Consider the following 20,500-nt stretch of genomic DNA (forward strand, 5'->3'; position numbering starts at 1 on the left):
TTAGTGGCTTAACCCGCTACAACACCGGGGTTCCTCTGCAACATTTGTAAAAACAAACTCTTCTGTAACTATATTTGTTGCACTGGCATGGGGGTTCATTTTACTTCACTTACATTAACTGACCTCAAAACTTCTAAAAACAAATATTTTATTCCATACAACAAAGGAAGGAGGAATCTAAGACTGTCCACTGTCAATACTTCTTTTTTTTGGTATTAAAAATTAAACAAGGACAAAGGAAAAACCAGTTGTCTTTCCTAATTCTGCTTGTGAATCTTTAGAGCTTGGAATACAAACGCCACAGCTAATTCCGTTATATAAGATTATGTCTTCATGTCTGGCCATCTGCCATTCTAAAGCTCTTCTTGGAAGGGAGCAGTGTAAAGACAAATAAAACAGGCTCTTTTCAGAACTTAGATAAGTTAATGTTTTAGATTACAACTGCCAGATTCCCCAGTCAACATGGCCAACAAAAGCCCAGAAACCCCTGATTGGGAACTTTTGTTCAAAAAGCATCTTTTCCAAACACTCCTTCATCTCTATGACTATTACATGAGTGATAGTGAACTTGAAGCCTACATTCCCATCTCACCCACCAAAGACTGAAAATTAGAGAGAAGAAAAGAAACAGATCCAATATTTCTGTTTTGGTCATGCTCACTTTGTCCCACTCCATCCTTTCCCACCATTCCCTGTCTACTTCCATGAACATATTAATGGTTATGAGTAAAAGCACATTTTAAAAAAACATGTGCACTTATTAGAAGATTTCAGAATTCCTCAAGTTGCCCAGCAAACTTCTCCCTTGCTCTCATGAGGTCCACCTTGACTGCTTAAACTTCAAATAATTTTGATCAGACATTAGCTCCTGTTGAAGTCAGTCAGCAGGTAGCCTTGCCACCTCCTGAAAATGAGGACTGAATAGAGCTTTTCCATCTTCTACCTCCAACTATGTCGTTTATTTGATTTTTGTGTTGCCCATAATGAGATGTCCATGTATACAATCACCTCTTTGGCTGCTTGAATGTGTTTATGATGTTGGCCTTACAAACACCATCAGTCACTCTTCTGTATTATTTCTTCATTCCAGGTCAATTTTCCTACAGTCTTTGATTCTGCTCTGTTTCCTGGTTTTTTGTTTTTTTTTTTGTTTTGTTTTTTGCATTCCAATAACTTATGAATAGAAAGTTCTGTTTTGGTGTGTGATCAGTCTCCTTCTTGATTACAGATAGAATATTTCAATTTCTTCGACTTCTGCCTTTGTAGTTGGATTATGAGTATGAGTACATTGACATGTTTTCCTTGAAATCCAATTTATTCACTTAGGAGAATTTGCATCTACTGTTTTCACTCCATCTTTCCTCATTACTACTGTCAAGCAGTTCTTCTTAGATTTTCATTTCCTAAGTGAAATATTGTATAATTCCCAACCCTGTCCATTTTAGTTTGCTCACTGCAAGTATGACAATGTTCATATGTTCCATTGCATGTTTTGCTATGTCTAGCTTTCCCTGACTCGTGTATCTCACATTCCATGTTCCTATAATATTTGTTGTGTAACTTAGGACTTTCCTTTCACATCTGAGGCATGTCAACAGCTGAACATCCTTTCGGCTTGAGTCCAGTTGCGTCATAAGCCACATCACTACTCATAGTTGTTTGCTGTACTCAAGCAACTCTTTGAGTGCCTGCTGACCTGGGAATGTCATCTTCTGGCATTATCTCTTGTTTTATTTTGGGTTGTCTCATCCTAGGGCTTATATAATAATGACATTCAAAAGGGACTTACTGTATCTCCTTCTGCACAGTACTACCAGGTCTTAGCCAAGGTGCTATGACTGTTGTCTCTAAGATATCCTTCACCAGCGCCCCGCTACTGTTGCAGTTGCTCAGTAGTGTTTCAATACATTTAATCTGGATCCTCAGCAAAAGACTACCAGACATGGAAGACTCTTCCAGGAACACTTCTACCGTCAACATATCCTCTAGCTTTGCAAGAGTATAGTCCCATCAACATTTGTGGTGTGAGACTCTGTGAGACCAGGATTCAAATTTCTGCTTGGCCATGGAAACTCACTGGGTGAACCTGGGCAAATCAAACTCTCTTAGCCTCATAGGAAGGCAATGGCAACATTTCTTAACAAGAAAACCCTATGATAGGTGTGCCTTTAGAGACATGATAATGGTCAAAAATGACTTGAAGCCACACAACCAGGGAAAACAGAGGACAAGGAGATAAAACATTGGTTGCTGAATAAAAGACAATAAGGATATTTAGGCGCCCTATAGAATGGTTGTAATGACCCATACAAATGCACATTCAAAGATGTGGAAACAGCTTTATCTCAAGCTAGTGCACAGTCATGATCTAGCTATTATCACAAAGATATTTTCAGTCATTCCAGCATGGACTCACAGAAGCCATCCTATCTTCTTTACAGTTTAGCTAATGTGCTTTTGTATTCCCAGCTCCCCGAATACCAGTTATAAAGGCAGAGGAATGCACTGTCTGTTGGAATACAGCTACCATTAGATGGAGCAGCAGCAATCCAGAAACGACAGATTCTTTCACGCTGGAGTACTGCAGACAGTATTCTCCCGAAGGAGAAGGTCTCAGGTCAGTCCCCTACGTGTTGGAACACAGATACACTAGGATGGAAGCGAAAATGAGTTTCCCTGAGTCGGGATTATTTCGAGGAAAGATTATTCTGTTTGTCTTGATCTCTCTAAAGAAGAAATCAGCTTTGCTATAGTGATTAACATTTGTGCCAGATGCTTATCTCTAAGAATATACTTTTTAAAAAACCCAGAAAATCTTTAATTTGTACTGGTAAATACACATGGACATTCTGAGTTGAGGTGAAATCTCAAAGCCTTACTTGGGTGCCTTCCAACCCATCTATAGCAGAATTAAATGTATGGGGCCTTGGGCCAATCATTCCACATCACTGTCCTATGAACTCTGCCTTTTCTCCAGCTGCGTTTGTACACAAAAATGAATAAGAGCGAACCTCAATGCAGTAATTCTGCTCACTGCGCCCGATCCTTGAGTCACTATATTTTTATACTGCACTGCTCCCCCTGCCCCTGGCTATTTCATCAAAATGTGGGTACAAATGTGATAAATACATCTCAGTTTCATGCTAGATAGGCATTTATTTATTTGTGCATTTTTATAATTTATAAACTGCTATTACATTAATGATTTTAGTCAACTCCTCTTCTTTCTTCTTGTTAGGTGCCCTCCAGTCGAATCTAATTTATAGCAACCCTGTTGTAAGAGATTTTTTTTAAAGATTTAGTCAGAGGAGGTTTGTCTTTCCCTTCCTCTTAGGTTGAAGCTGTTTCCACACTGCAGAATTATAGCATTCTGACACTATTTTAACTGCCACAGCTGAATGCTATGGAATTCTGGGATTTGTAGTTTTGTGAGGTATTTACTCTTCTCTGTCAGAGAGTTCTGATGTCATTGGATGAAGCCATGGCAGTGAAAATAGCGTTTAGAGAGAGGTCTTTAAACTGCTCAGCCAGAGAGGTTCTGGGCCTCACTAAACTACAAACTCCAGAATTCTGCATGAGGCAGACACCAGATTTAAAGTGGATCCATGCTCTAGTGCAGGCATGAGCAAACTTTTTTGCCTTGGGGCCATATTGTGGGCCCAGTCAGGAGGGTCGGGCCGAGAGAGGACGGTTGGGCACATGCTGGGTAGTACAGAGCCCGGGAGGGAGAGGGCCTGGGAGAGGGAGGGACCAGGAGGGGGTGCCCCAATCCTCCTCCCCAATACTCCTTCCTCGATCTTTGGGCAGTCCTCTCAGCATTATGCCAGGAGGAGGACGAAACAGGCACCATCCAAGAGTGCTCCAGTGGGTTCTCAACGGCTGTGTGCTTTCTTGAGCCATCCTCTTGGCATAAGTAAAGGGCCGGTTACATTGTCCTTATGCCGGGAGGGCAAGACACGTGGTGGCTGAGAGCACTCCAGAGGGCTCTCAGCTGCTGTGTGCCTTCCTCCCCCGTCCTTTCTTCATAAGGATGTGACAGACATCCCCTGGCTCTTGGTGAAGTGATTCAAATTATATTCAATTGCCAAAAAACTTACCATCAAATAATTACATTGATAGAACAGTTATTAAAATGTATAAATCAGGGAATGCTTATCTTAAAAAAAAGAAAAGTCATCAACATAAAATAAGGAGCATCTGTCAGTGGATTACTAATCTCAGATAGAAGTGCATTCTATAGAATGGCAGACAATTGACAGGAAGCCTAATAGAACCCTTTCCAAAGGTCCTCAGAAATTGAAGAGATGTGTCCATAGATATCCAGGAATATTCATCTCCAACACAGAATGCACTTCCCTAACTTGTGATGAAAGAAGTTCTACCACGGAGATGTGAAGCATGTTTCCCAGATGGTGTTGGACTTCAAGTTCTGGTGGCCTTAGCTAGTATAGCCAATAGTAATAGACGTTGACAGATGCAGCCCAACAACATCTGGTGCACCCCATGATTTCCACTTCTGATTCTGAGTTTAGCAGTCTAGCCTTGGAGGAAGTATAGTGATGCTCTATCCTATAGCCTGCATAGAGGGACAAAGCAAGATGTTTATATTTTTCAGGAACCTCCTCTGTCATTTGGTGGAACTCTAGTAATGTCAGACTGCAGCTCTGGAGACCAAATCCCCACTCAGCCATAGAAACCCACCTTGTGCAAATCAAACTCTCTCAGCCTCAGAGGAAGGCAATTCCCTTCTTAACAAATCTTACCAATAAACACATTTGATAGGTTTTCCTTAAGGTCACTGTAAGTCAGAAATGATCTGAAGGCACACAGCAACCACAGCTCTGTAGTTGGTCTATCTGGACCTGAGAACAACTTGTTTGTCCTGTTTCTTGAATTTCTCTTTGGCTCCTTTGTATTCTGTTTTGTTGGCAAATGCAGCCTTGTTAAAGGGACAAAGGCTAATGCACATTGGCTTCCCTCCCAGGCTTTGTGCCATTCTTGGAAAAGGAAAAATGAGGCAGCTACTAAGGACTGGGCCAATTCATTAGTTGCAGGCAGGAACAGAACAATGCTGTGGTTCAAAAGAGCTTTTCTGAAACTACATCAGTGGCTGTATATTTAATCTTGCAAACACTACAATTCTTCAAAAAGCAGTTTTGCGATTGCTCTGTGAGATTAAACAATTCTACTCTTGCTGCTATGGAGAACTGCCATGCAAGGGAAATAACAGCAGCTTTCCCCAGCCTTATGCTTTCTAGATGTATAATCCAACTACATCTCCCATTATGCTCAGCCTATGGGGATGATGGTTGCCTGACAATCTTGGAGTGAATCTGTTTGGGTGAGGCTGAAACAGTGTTTTCCTTGACAGACAAATTGCCAATGTGACTAATTTATTTTGAGCAAGTTGCTGACTGACTCATACAGTTGGTTCCTCATGTGTTTGCACAATTTACAGAAATAAAAATAAATGATACTTGGTTTTTAATCCCATGAATCCACCTTAAAAGAAACAGGGAGTCTTTCATCTTTTTTACTGGTACAGATGTAGGGGGAAGGCATGCAATATTCTAATTCCCATTCCTATGCCTTATTTAGTACAACATTTCTGGCTCCCTCTCAGCCCCGAATCTTCTCACATTCCTTACACTATTGGAGAAACATAATGATGTTTTAAACCGTTTGACATTTAACTGTTATTTTTAAATTCCAAAACAACACTACTTGGATTGCATCTACACTATGTAATGTGGTTGATAGCATGTTAACTACCATGGATTAATGCTATGGAATCCTAGGAGTTGTAGCTTCACAAGATCTTTAATCTTCTCTGCCAAAGAGTGCTGGTGCTTCACCAAATTACAAATCCTAGGATTCCCTGGTCATTGAGCCATGGCAGTTGCAATGCTTTAAACCTAATTAATTCTACAGGTTAGATGCACCCATACTTTACCATAAAGCCAGCATACAACCAATCTGCCAAAGTTTGCTTGCAGAAATCAGTCACACAGTCAGCAATGATTAGAAGTAACCTTTAACACCCTAAATAAAAATACTGTATAAAATAGATACTTGCTGGACTGAACCAACAACTAGTAGGAAATATGTATTGTGTGATCGTGTGTATGAATGGTGTGTGTCAGGATTCTTTATATGTTAGTGTGTTAGTAGTGGCATATGAGAGTAGTTTAGCTGTTCTTGCTGATGGCATACAATTCCTGTTGGCGATGGGAAATTCTTTGGCAGCATCATGTCATCAGTACACATAAAATAGAATTAAATAAATGCCACAACCATGCTTTAAAGAGTTGAACATACCTGCCAGCTGATTTAGATTCCATTAAAAAAAATGTCTTTAAACTGTGAATCTTTTAATACTGTTTATATTTAATTCTGTTTTAATATTTGTACATTAAACCACTGAGCTGCTGAACTTGCTGACTAAAAGGTCATCAGTTCAAATCCGGGGAGTGGGTGAGCTCCCGCTGATAGCCTCAGCTTCTGCCAACCTAGCAGTTCGAAAACATGCACATGTGAGTAGATCAATAGGTACCACTCCGGTGGAAAGGTAATGGCGCTCCATGCAGTCATGCTGTCCACATGACCTTGGAGGTGTCTACGAACAACTTCAGCTCTTTGGCTTAGAAATGGAGATGAGCACCAACCCCCAGGGGCGGACATGACTAGACTTAATGTCAGGGGAAAACCTTTACCTTTTACTATATTTTAAATGCTGGCTGATGTTTTTTATGTTAAACTGCTTTGAGTCCCCTTCGGGGAACATAAAGCAGGATAATAATAATAATAATAATAATAATAATAATAATAATAATAATAATAATAATAATCAGCTGCAAGTGTGACACTGCTTTAGAAGAACTGTCCAAAATCAAAGCATCAGTTACCTTAAAATGGAAGTGAAAGCTTTTAGTCTCCCTTAGAATCACAAAAAGGAAAGGAAAGGAGGCAGCATACAAGCTTTGCTCAGAACCCGAGCCTTGAAAGGCACTTTTGGACTATAAGACCCAGAAGCCACACCAAGCCATACTAACTAGTGGTTTCTATGAGTTGCAGTCATAACAAGCAATGTTTCCAGCAGCTCTGCATGCAGTGTTAATCCATAGATTAACATAGATGTGGGAATGTGGTTTGGGGGTTGGTCCTGTGTGACTATTGGCATTGACACTGATTGCCCAAGCACTCTCCACCTTGAAACAGACAAGAAATACCCTTTTCGGGTGCTCCCAAAGATAACTGGAAATGGCAGAAATAAATTCTTGTAATCAAAATGGCAGTGGACTTCCAAAACTCTGAGGCATCAAAAAGAAGCAAGGGCTTCAGGATCTGAAGCAAGCCCAATCCTGGAAACAAGCTCTTTAAGTGATGGAGTGTTCTCATACGTGTGAATGAGAACACATTTACACTGTAGAATTCATGCAGTTCGACACCACTTAAACTGCCATGACTCAATGAAAATTGTAGTTTTACAAGGTCTTTCATCTTTTTTGCCAAACAGTGCTAGTGTGCCACCAAACTACGAATTCCATAGCATTGAGCTATGGCAATTAAAATGGCGTCAAGCTTCATTAATTCTACAGTGTAAATGCAAACTCAATCATAAAAGGATAGCACTATCATCCCAAATGGCTGGAATAAGATGAGTGAAATGGTGAAATATGAGCCTTGTACCCTTGATTTATGAATGAAGAGAGCCAGACATTTTTCCCTTGAATATTGAAGTCAAATCCACACAGCCTTTGTTCTGGCCACATCTGCTGTGTTTATTATAGTGCCATGTAGCTACTGCTCTGTCCACTCAAAACAGCTTACAACAGCAAAATCGCAGACTCTAAAATGATTGCTGCAGAAACACTTTTGTCTCTCTCTGTGATCAGAATGAAGAAGCAAGTGAGTCTTGGACCTGAATGGAATTTCAAATATACTAATGCTGCTCTGTTGTGCTCATTTTAATTTATTCATATATTAAAATTAACCCGGCTTTTATTCTGCAAACCAGGATGGTGTAGTAGTTTGAGTGTTGGATTACAACTCTGGAAACTGATGCTGTATCTCCACTGCCGTATAATGCAGTTTGAACTGTATTGGAAACAGCTCTGAGTCCCTTGAGGAGATAGGGGGTATATAAATAAATTATTATTATTATTATTATTATTATTATTATTATTATTATTATTATTTTATATCACAGCAAACAAGATAGATATGCTGGATTTCGTATCACAAAATCACAAGTCGAACACTTCCCAAGTGTCTAGGACTGTGTGATGTATTTTCGGATGATGCGCGCAGATCCCAGTAGGGTGGCCTTTTGCAGTTGACAGATCGTAATTTTGTCAATGTCTATTGTTTCCAAATGCCGGCTGAGATCTTTTGGCACGGCACCCAATGTGCCAATCACCACTGGGACCACCTGCACTGGTTTCTGCCAGAGTCTTTGAAGTTCAATCTTGAGGTCCTGATAGCGGCTGAGTTTTTCCTGTTGTTTTTCGCCAATGCGACTGTCACCTGGGATGGCGACATCAATGACCCAAACCTTTTTCTTTTCCACAACTGTGATGTCTGGTGTGTTGTGTTCCAGAACTTTGTCAGTCTGGATTTGGAAGTCCCACAGTATCTTTGCGTGCTCATTTTCTAATACTTTTGCAGGTTTGTGATCCCACCAGTTTTTTGCTGCTGGCAGGAGGAACTTGAGGCACAAGTTCCAATGAATCATTTGGGCCACATAGTTGTGCCTCTGTTTGTAGTCTGTCTGTGCGATTTTCTTACAGCAGCTGAGGATATGATCAATGGTTTCGTCAGCTTCCTTGCAGTGTCTGCATTTTGGGTCATCAGCTGATTTTTCAATCTTGGCCTTAATTGCATTTGTTCTGATGGTTTGCTCCTGGGCTGCAAGGATCAGGCCTTCTATCTCCTTCTTCAGGGTCCCATTCGTGAGCCATAGCCAGGTCTTCTCCTTATCAGTTTTTCCTTCAATTTTGTCAAGGAACAAAATTTAGTCTATTATTATTATTATTATTATTATTATTATTATTATTATTATATGCATAGTATGGACATTGTAGATCCAGCCCAAGGTTTGAAATCCCATTTGGCCATGGAAACCTTGGCCATGTCACATTATTTCAGCCATAGAAAAAGGCAAAGGCTAGTCCCCTCTGAATAAATCCTGCTGAGAAAACTCCATGATATTGTCCCCATAAACAGAAAATGAATTTATATCCCACTTTTCTCCTATATAGGACCCAAAGGTTGTCTGTCTTGTCATTGTACAGCGGCACTGAATATTTGCCATATATGTGTTCTGTGATCCACCCTGAGTCTCCTTCGGGGTGAGAAGGGTGGAATATAAATACTGTAAATAAAATAAATTAATAAATATAGTACATTTCACCCTTTGCCCCCTCTCTTTGCCTTCAATTCTCATATATCCCATGACTGCCACATCTGTAACCCAAATGTTCTTTTTCTCAACTGCATTTGCATCTGGTAGTAGGCTTGAGCGATCCACAAAAAAATTGATTCTAAACTCGTTTCAAAAGCAGAGGGGGGTAGCGTTTCGTTTCTGAAGACATTTCTGAATTTTGCCCCCCCAAAAATTCAAAATTAACGAAAATTCGTTATTTTCAAAATTAATTCGTTAATGGTGGACGCGCATGCGCAGTGGCCCAAAAACAGCCCAGGGGGGGGGAGTTAGGGGGCTCTCCTGCACTCATTTTTTCAGCTATACTGATCAAATTTGGTACAGTGGGAGAACACAATCCACCCTGCTTGTTTGCTAAATTGCAGAACGTTTGCCCTTTCCTAAGATTTATTGCGCAAATTTATAGTTCATATAAAAAATCTTTATTTACCAATTGCAAAAAATCTGTTCCTGCCTTTGAATTGTTATTTCCTGTTCAATAGGGGTTCCTTCACTGTGAAAGTCCTTCTTCTACTTGTGTAACATTGTTTCAGTGCCCGTAAATCTGTCAAAATGTTAGGGCATTGGGGGCCATTGGCCAAGAGACACATTGTGCTGCCTGCCACAATGTGCAATGACTTTCCCCAGGCATCCATATTGGAGGCCATTATACCACAGTGGTCAAGCCCCTCCCCCTCCCAAGAAATGTAAGATTTGTGCGACGTTGGTTTGATTTATCGCCTGATGGCAAAATGGGGGCTTGGATCCCACTCCCCTGGGGAGCCGGCCACCGTTGGCCGGCCCCACGCCACCACCCCACCACCCAAGGGGAAGGGCGTGGCGCCTTTGAGGCAGCTAGTGAAATGGGGTCCCAAGCTCCACTGACCAGGGGGGCCGGCCACCGTTGGCCGGCCCCACGCCACCACCCCACCACCCAAGGGAAAGGGTGTGGTGCCTTTGAGGCAGCTAGTGAAATGGGGTCCCAAGCCCCACTGACCAGAGATAATGGGATGTGCAACCCTTTGGCCAGACTTTGCGCTATGGAATCACTGTTGGAGTGGCTGCCCTGGCTCTGACCGCAAGGCCTATAGAGCAGCAGCACAGCAGCAGGAAGCAAAAACAGGCTCCCTTTTTTCCCAAAGGAGGTGGGATGCAACGCAGGATAATGGGATGTGCAACCCTTTGGCCAGACTTTGCGCAATGGAATCACTGTTGGAGTGGCTGCCCTGGCACTGACCGCAAGGCCTATAGAGCAGCAGCACAGCAGCAGGAAGCAAAAACAGGCTCCCTTTTTTCCCAAAGGAGGTGGGATGCAACGCAGGATAATGGGATGTGCAACCCTTTGGCCAGACTTTGCTACTAGCGTTGAAAAAAAGAGAAGTTTCCTAATAAAAACGAAAGCCCACCCCGCCCGCACCAGCAGGCAATATGGCGGCGCAGCAGAAAAATTGCAGGGATGGTGGGCAAATGGCAAACGCCAAGCTTGTGGGGGGGGGGGGGAAGGCCACAGGCCCTTTGGAAAAACACCCTGCAGAAACACCCAACAGTTTCCCACCCCACCTCACCCACCCACCCTTTTCTCCCGGTCTTATAATCTGTAGCTCAGCCAAGGAAGCTGTGACGCAGCAATCTTGCCTGCCTGCAGTGCCTGGAATCTCACTAGCGTTGAAAAAAAGAGAAGTTTCCTAATAAAAACGAAAGCCCACCCCGCCCGTAGCAGCAGGCAATATGGCGCAGCAGAAAAATTGCAGGGCTGGTGGCAAACGCCAAGCCACAGGCCCTTTGGGAAAAAAAAAATTCTGAAACACCCAACACTTTCCCACCCCACCTCACCCACCCAACCTTTTCTCCCGGTCTTCTAATCTGTAGCTCTAATCTGTAGCTCACAGCCAAGGAAGCTGTGACGCAGCAATCTTGCCTGCCTGCGGAATCTCACTCCCAACCCACCCTCTCTCTGCAGATCCCGAAATGAGCCACGAGGCGCCCGTGCACGCTCTTTTCATTCAGGACGTACTACCAGCCCCTCCCCTGGGTTAAACGTGCTCTCTGATTGGCCACAAGGTGGAAAGAACACGCTAGGTTGCCCCAGTGCACTTAAACAAGTTTGGGTGATTTGCAAAACCTTTTTTTCCCAACGAAAAAAAACGACAAAATAAGAAAAACGGCCTGTCGCGGTTCGAAACCGCGATATCCAGACGTGTGGACAATCAAGGTCGTATATTGCTTCACAAGTTACAAAAGTAACGAATTAGTAACGAGTAACGGGGAAATCGAATTATTTGAGCAAGCCTATCTGGTAGGTACATCATGTTCTAATTGTTTATCAGCTGGAATATCAAAGTTCCATAACGATTTCTACATCATTGTTGTTATACTCCAGAAACTTAGTTTTTGTGGTTGTCACAAACTTTGTTAAATTGGTTGAGACTCAATGAGATATTCACTGAAAAACTATAGCAACATGTGTTGTAAGATGTCCCACGAAAACAAGGTTTTGCAGTTTAATAAACCTTTTCCATGTTTTTATGATAGACCCAATTAGGAAATGACATTTATAACCCAGAAACAAAAATCGTGTTACAGAGTGGGAGAGTTTTGTAGTTTGATGCCATCTGTATGCAGATGACGTCCAACTATTGCATTGTTGCTTTGTGGCTGTTGTTATTTTATACTGTACAAACTTTGTAGTTTATTGTATTAGAAAAAAATATGGTGAAATATTGCATAAGGAGAAAATCTCTTTTTGTCGTTCAGGCGCTTCCGATCACTCTTTTCCACCTGCTAAGGAGGCTGTCCAGGTCCTGAACTGGTGCTTGTCAGCTGTGACAGTCTGGATGAGGGCAAACAAACTAAAATTGAATCCAGACAAGATAGGGTCAGTCGAAAGGCGGAACAGGGACTATACCCTATAACCCTATGGTTACAGCCTGTGCTGGATGGGGTTACACTCCCCCTGAAGACACAGGTTCGCAGCTTGGGTGTTCTCCTGGATTCCTCACTGAGTCTGGAATCCCAGGTCTTGGCTGTGGCCAGGGGAGCCTTTGCACAATTAAAACTTGTGCACCAACTGCACCCGTACCTTGAGAAGCCAGACTTGGCCATGGTGGTCCATGCTCTTGTTACATCTCGTATAGACTACTGCAATGCTCTCTACATGGGGCTGCCTTTGAAGATGTTCAAAAGCTTCAAGTAATCCACAGGGCGGCAGCCAGATTGCTCACTGGAGTGGAGTACAGGATGTGCACAACCCCTCTGTTATGCCAGCTGCATTGTCTGCCAGTCTGCTACCAAGCACAATTCAAAGTGCTGGCTTGGCCAATATAGCCCTAAACCAATGGTTCTCAACCTATAGATGCCCATGTGATTTTGCCCAGAAATCCCAGCCAGTTTACTAGCTGTTAATATTTGTGTTTACTGTATTTGTTTGTTTTTGTATGGCATTGAATATTGCCAACTTGGAAGCCACTCTGAGTCCCCTTTGGGGTGAGAAGAGCGGGGTAAAAATATAGTAAATAAATAAATAGCGCAAGCAAAAATTCCCATGAACCATTTAAAGGTTTAGATTAAGAGAATGTGATTTAGACATTCTTGTTTAGGAGGAGAAAACATTTTTTTTTGTAAACATCAAATCCCTTTGTCTCTTTCATTCATCTGCCCTCTTCGTTCTATCAAAAGCACTTGTAACAAAGCAAGAGTGTAAAATCTAAGGGAAACATGTTGAAACACAGCCAGGATTCGTCACGCTTTTCTAGTACAATGAAGCTATTCTATTTCCAGCAACACTGGAAGCGTATCGCTGTATTTCATAGAGTCCAATATGTAGCTCATCCATAAAACTCAGCATATTTTCTTTGAAAAGAATGATTTCTCTCCCCTTTCTTCTAAGATGGTTCAACAATTCATGAACATTTAAGAAATATTACACACCCAAGCAGATCAGAGGGAATGAGAAATGAACCCGCCCGTTTGTGCCCTTTGTGCCATGATCAATATTTTAGCATTACATGATCAAAACTCTTTCCTTACTGTTGTTATAGTTACCCTAGCTAAAAGCCTCACAAATGTGAGAGTTTTTTTAAAGTAAAAAGATAAGTAGAGGGAGCAGTTAAATACACTCTCTATATTCCTCCTCCTTCTGTAAGCTATTCCTGCTCTGTACTTTCTTGTTAATTATGGACATTGTCATGCCATGGACAAAGTGAAACAGATAGTCATGTCTTCTACTTTAAAGGAGACAATCTTATCTGTCTGTCACACAAGAAAAAGGAATAGGGGCCCTTAAGTAGCTTTTTCACACTGCACAATTATGGCACTATAATTCCCCATCACCTGTTCTGATCCATCTTCTTACATTTTCATTTAGAAACCAAATGCTTTATTTAGTAGTCAGCCAGATTCATGGATGATGTTTCCCAAATTTTCTTCTCAAAAAGAGCTTTATTTTATGTTTTTTCTTGGGCATGTTTCCCAGCCTTAATCCTTTGTCATATCTTATCATATATAAGACTTTCCCTTCTGTTATCACCTCACATCAGTTATCCTTTTAAACTTCAGTAGAGATTCCTAACACTACTAGGAGTTTATAGATCCTCTTGGGGAAGTTTACCCTACCATTTTTTAATTTACACATATTCCTATGTACCTTATTTTGGAGTGGTTCCACTTCACTTCTAGACTTGAGGACACTAGACACTGTCAGAATGTATTACCCGTTTTGATTATTTGCTGGCAAGTCCGTTTTGAGTTACAGTGGCCCTCTTAAACAGAGATCAGCAGGAGCCCTTGCCACCAACAGCCTTGCCAACTTAGAGCTGTAGTTTCTTTGCTTGGATCAATCCCACTGTAGTGACACCTTCTGCTTCTCCTGCCAACCTCTACTTTGCCAAATGTTATCGGTTTTTCCAGTCAGTCATGTCATCTCATATATCCAAAGTATGATAGTCCTGATTTAATTATTTTGGCTTACATCAAATGTTCTGATTTGATTTGTTTTTGGATTCCTTTATAGATCGAATGAATTACAGTCAGCCCTTCCCATTTGCTGGGGTTAGGTATGCAGGATCTCCATGAAACTGGAAAAACTGAATAAAAATATCTGTTTTTTTCCCTTTGAGAAAACCTCTCTGGGAATCTCTAGATCTCCAGCATGACTCTATAGCCAGGGTCCACCAGAAGCCAACCATAGAGTCACACAGGATGACTGTCACAATGCCAGGGCTCTGCTGGTTCACAGGCAGAGGTGAACCAAAACACACACCCAGCTTGTATCAAATTGTTTAATTAAAGCAGTACTTACTGTCTGGCTGTTTTCATAGTCCAAATGTAAATCAATGATAGCACTCAGCCACAGAATATAAAACAAAGACAGATAGCAAACACCGATGCAGGTCCAAGAAAACAACATAGTCAAAAAGGTCCAGTCCGGTAGTCAAATGCCGAGAGCTCAATAACTAAAGTCCAAGGACCAAGAGTTTATACTGTAGTCAATAGCCAGTCTAGAGATTCAAGGTTTCAGGGTTACAAGAGTTCAGGAGACAGGTCAGGATACCAAAAATCCACAAATCTGAGGGAAAAACCAGCAGCATCCACAGCCAAAGTAGGACAAATACTTATCTCTGAAGATTGAGCTCCTTATATCCAGTAAAACCCAGCTGCAACCTATCTCTTGTATGCCTCCACCTTTAATTGCTTTTACCTGTAAACTCTTACTTACAGATTACTCAGCCCTTTAGAACTAAGTCTAACCCCTTCCATCACCAACTGCTGGGCCTGATACCACTAACCACCACCAATTGCGGAACATGATATATGACAATGACCTACAAATGCCCTGAGAAGTGTTCTCTCTAAAGCCCCTTCTATTCTGCCATATAAAAACCAGATTATCTGTTTTGAACTGGATTATAGGACAATGTGGACTCATATAATCCAGTTCAAAGATGGATTATAAAGCAGTGTAGAAGGGGCCTAAGAATCTTTAGATCCCCCAATACAACTCTGTAGAGCCATGCTGGAAGACCTCGAGATTACTAGAAAGAATACACTGATCAAATCTGGGAATAATAAAATCCACAAAATGAAACCCGCAAATGCGGAGGGCCCAACTTAATAATCAATCAATCAATCAATCAATCAATTAATTAATTATAGCCAGCTAGATAGCCACTAGATAAATTAGTAGTTTTCTATTGGGCTCCACATGGGTCTTTTTCCATCATTGAGTAAATGACTCCCAGTCATCACATATCTGTGTACTGAGCCCTTGCTGATAAGTGTAGATTTCCTCCACAGATAGCTTGCATGCAAAAAAAAAAAAGGTTTTCGGTGATATTGTATATAAATTCCTGTTATGGTGTAGGAGCTGCGTCACCAAAGCTATTACTCACTTCAAGCATTTGTGCTCCAGCTGCTCCCTTTAGGGGAATGTAGCCATCCAGGGTGGTTATAATGATCTGAACTGAACTCAGACAGTTTTGCTACAGGTTGTTCTAGTGTAGGAGGTAGGCAGCATTTCACTGTTTCTGTTCATAATGAGCACCAATGTGTTTTCTAGCCCCCTCCGCATGTGCTGGCACTGCTTAGGAGATCTGGAACTACCAGCATTTATTATGGGAAAATATTGTGTATGTGTGGGTGGTGTGTAGGAGGACACTGATATCAGAGTGCCAAGCCCTACACAGGCATGTATTGCTCTAGTCTTTCCTAAGACCACAACGAGTATTTATATAGTTTTGGTAGGTACCCAGAATAAGGATATTTAATACAGCCAACTGTTGTTGTTCTGTGCCTTCATGGAGTCATAGATTCATAGTTGGAAGGGGCCTCACGAGAGTCCAATGTATGGAAAGTCTGTCCCATGAATTTTCTTGGCATGATTCAATTAGAGGAGGTTTGCCATTACCTTCCCATTATTCTGAGAAGGTGTTACTTATCCAAATTAACCCAGGGTGCATCTACAGTGTAGAACTTACTCAGTTTGACACTTTAACTGTCAGGGCTTAATGCTATGGAATCCTGGGATTTGTAGTTTGGTGAGGCAGATAATGAGTTATCTGAGTCTACACTGCCATATATTCCAGTTCATTTCATAGCACTGAGCCATAGCAGTTCAAGAGGGGTTAAACTGTATTAATTATACAGTATAGATACATCAGTGAACTTCCATGAGCTAAGTGAGATCTGAACCCTTGTCTCCCAGAGTCTATCTCCGAAACTGCTGCATTGCAATGGGTCTTGATACAGCCAGATTAATTACAATATATAATAAATGGTGGTTCTCATTTTGCCAAAACGTTTGAATTATTTTAATCCTGTTTGCTACGAAGTTGTTTCCCTGGTTGCTGCTTTTGTCATCATAGTCATTTTTCTCCATTTCTGCCCTCGCTGTCCTTGGCCTTATTTGCCTGCTTTGCTGTTTCCTACATTTGACTGCAGTGGTTTTATTTACGGACTTTTGTAATGTCCTCACAGCAGACATTGTGCTGCGGTGACTTTGAGAAAAGGACATCTTGGGTCATCCCAATCAGAATAAATGTTAGTGAGAGGGGGAAAGATTAGGACAAGAACAGTAAGGACAACATAGAGTAAACAAAATTATACAGACAGCACCACTGTAATACTATGAATGCATTCAAAATGAGTCCATTCTAAGAGGAAAATGGGCCAGTTTGCCCACGCTGCCCAAACTCTCCTCCATTTGGGATAAAATCTGAGTTGACAATGAGTGCTTCCTGTTCTCTTCCTTGAACAAACTTTCCTCCAGTTTTCCCTACCAACATGCTCACATTTCCTTTCCAAGTGGGATGATAGAGAAATATAAGGAGGACTTAGGAGAAAACTCCTAAGATCCCCTTATTCATTTTATTCTTCTGGAGGAGATGGTTAGCAGTTCTTGAGATGATGGGAAATGCCTAGAGCTGATGCAATAGAATTCCTAATAGCAGGGAATTGACATTTCTTGAGTCCTTCTTTGTGGCTTGGTGAAATTATTCAGACTCTCTTTGAGTTTGACTCTTGCAAATTCTAGATTAAAAACCGGAAACCTTTCTAATAAACAGGTAGGATTGCTGACACCTTTTGCTGAATGTTTAGGAGGTAGGTTCTACTATAGTTCGTGCATCCACATCCCACCTTCCACACATTCATTGTATTCTGTTCATTATCTTCCTAGGTAATCGTTTCCCATATAAGTATGGAAATTTCACTTGATTAAAATTAGCATTGGATTGCGGCTCTGGAAACCTGGGTTCAGTTCCTCTCTTTGACCATGAACGCCTACTGAGTGACCTTGGGCATATCATATATCCTAAACCTGGTGGCACAGTGTGTTAAAGCGCTGAGCTGCTGAACTTGCGGACCAAAAGGTCCCAGGTTCAAATCCCGGGAGCAGAATGAGCGCCCGCTGTTAGCCCCAGCTCCTGCCAACCTAGCAGTTCAAAAACATGCAAATGTGAGTAGATCAATAGGTACCGCTCCGACGGGAAGGTAACGGCGCTCCATGCAATCATGCCGGCCACATTACCTAGGAGATGTCTATGGACAACGCCGGCTCTTCGGCCTAGAAATGGAGATGAGCACCAACCCCTAGAGTCGGTCACGACTGGACTTAACGTCAGGGGAAACCTTTACCTTTTAAAACTTTCTCCCTCTAGTTCCTTGTCAGAGCTATGAGGTCACCTCGTGTATTGATATGCTGGTGCCTCTATTGAGTTTGGTTACACCTGATTATGCATTTATTGTACTGATGCTAGGATAAAGGTGATTGAGACTATAAAGAAGTTCAGCTCAGTTCAGATTATAAGAGAATCCAAGTGCCTTTGAAATCCACTCTGGCTAAAAACACTTCTCTTTGAAGTTAGGATATGTTTTAACCTTTTTTATTTCATTTCTTGAATAAGAAAAGGACATAATAAAAGATGTATTGTGAATGAATAAATGAGACATCTATTTATGTAGCACCCAATCCTTCAAAGCTCTGTGATGCAGAACTGTAGCTTGTGATTGTTCAGCAAAAGGAATGCAAAAGAGGATTGTGAACAAGGTGTAATTCTTTTAAAAAGAAAGAAATGAACAGAAAAGCTTTAACTGCTTCTCATTCTTCAGTTTCTACTGCTACCTGGTGGAAGGCTGGTGAAAGAACAGCTTCTAAGGTTTAAATAAGGCATTGGTTTTTAAGTGTGCTGAGATGACATAAATGGGTTCTGTTAGGCTTGTTGTGGACACACATTTTTCTTTTTTCTCAGTATTTCCTTCAGATCAAGTAGGTTTATAGGATTTTGGAATATCCCAAAATATCCTTCAGGCAAGCTGGAACTTTGCCTTGTTCCAAGGAGGCATTGACCACCGCCATCACCCAGAGATTCCTTTTATCACAGAGATTTCTCTATCACGGATGGTGGCCTTGTTAAATTGTTGTGATTAACCCTGGACACAACACAACAAATGATCCCCGAAATACATCTCCAGGGCCACTGTAAATATTTTATAGACTTAGAAACAGTTTATTTCTTTCATTCATTTTATCATAGTAAAAATGGAGAGAGAGAGAAAACAAGGACCAGGATATGTCTTGTCCGACGGTGATTTTGGAGAGATACTTTAAAGTTAAGAGCAAAGCACAAGGGAGATTCATCACTGGATTCCCATGGGTGCAATCAACTGTCGCTGGTAATGGAACTACTTGATTTAGGCTAGCATGGGAAGAAGATCAACAAGATCTCTTCTTGGGAGGACTGTTGAGTCTCCAGATTTCATGACACCACCACTCCTTGCAGCAAACACATCCTTGTGGAAATAATCTCTTGCCTGATGTACATTAAATTAAGGAATTGCACTCTGGATAATTATAGTCAGCTCTCCCACTTGCTGGGGTTAAGGACATAGAATTCTAGCAAAAGTGAGGAAATCACAAATAAAAAACACTTTTTAAACCTCAAAACACCCCTCTGGGAATCCCTGGGTCCTCCAGTGGGACTCTATAGTCAACTTCCAGTGAAAAAGACATACTGGAAGACCTAGAGATCCCTAGAAATAATGTTTTAATCAAATCTGCAAATAATCAAAATTACAAAAGTAAACCTGCAAATGTGGGGGGGGGGGCTGACTGTACTTCTATTATATATAGAAATGCTGTACAGCAGTGTTTTTGGGCCATCTGATGTCAAGGTTAATTGCTATTTTTGTTTCCAGTGTGTCAAGGATTGGTACCATATTCATGACCATTGGCTACAACTGGTTTTTCCCCTTTTTCCTGGAACCTCAAAAGGGACCAGGACCAACCCAGGGACCCAGGGATTACATTGCAATATAGATTTGATTTCCTTTCCATTATATGTTTTTTTTTCTTTTTTGCTGTGTTAAATGTCATGCATTTGTATCAAGAACATGTATTTTCTAAAAAAAAATCCACATTTAGCAACTTCTTTTCCTCTGTGAAACTCTTTATCTGTTTTCCTGTTAGAAGACAAAAACAGCCTGAGAAATGGGATGATTTTTTTCAAAGGAAAAAACAGTCATGGATATTGTTGCTTTTTTTTTCCAGATCTCTAGCGGGCATTAAGCGACCTGAAGTGAAAGTTCACCTAGAATCCAATGTAAATTATTTTTTCTACGTGAGAGCAGTGAATGTCTTTGGAACGAGTGACCAGAGTGAAGCTGCTCTCATCTCAACAAAAGGTAGATAAATACTCTCCAACCAGTGTGAGTTTTGGAGAAAATGTTTGTGTGTTTGACTTCAGCAAATGTTCAGTGCATTCAGACTTGGGAAAGCCCAACTCTGATATGACCTTCCTTCTTATTGGGTTTTATGAAAATGTGATTAAGAAAAAATAGACTGCATTGTACAGTACTTTGCGTTTGCAACCATGTCCGTACAATGCAAGGCACATGCAACAAGAGCAAGGAAGACCTTGAAAGCAGATGTGTAGACTGTACACAACACTGAACTACCAATGTACATTTATGACACAGAAAAGACACTGTGCAGTAAAGTTTCTCCGCTCTCTAGAACAATTCAAGGAGAAAATATACACAAATCAAATCACATGTTAAAACCATAACCTTGCCTGCTTGGATCGGCTG

At 41.3% G+C, this 20,500-nt stretch overlaps 1 protein-coding gene across 3 annotated transcripts in view; it reads left to right on the forward strand.

The window, feature by feature from the left end:
• Positions 1 to 20,500, forward strand: part of cmya5 (cardiomyopathy associated 5) — an 86,773-nt gene that overhangs the window by 57,741 nt on the left and 8,532 nt on the right. For 2 of the 3 annotated variants that reach the window (XM_008102912.3, XM_008102911.3), the window contains exons 9-10: positions 2,470 to 2,617; positions 19,962 to 20,095. In XM_008102912.3, the coding sequence (XP_008101119.1) occupies positions 2,470 to 2,617; positions 19,962 to 20,095 (282 nt within the window). The remainder of the gene's footprint in view (positions 1 to 2,469; positions 2,618 to 19,961; positions 20,096 to 20,500) is intronic. The other variant, XR_010003575.1, reaches the window with a different exon arrangement.

This window comes from Anolis carolinensis, chromosome 2 (assembly GCF_035594765.1).
Source record: "Anolis carolinensis isolate JA03-04 chromosome 2, rAnoCar3.1.pri, whole genome shotgun sequence".
Taxonomy (NCBI): Eukaryota; Metazoa; Chordata; class Lepidosauria; order Squamata; family Dactyloidae; genus Anolis; species Anolis carolinensis.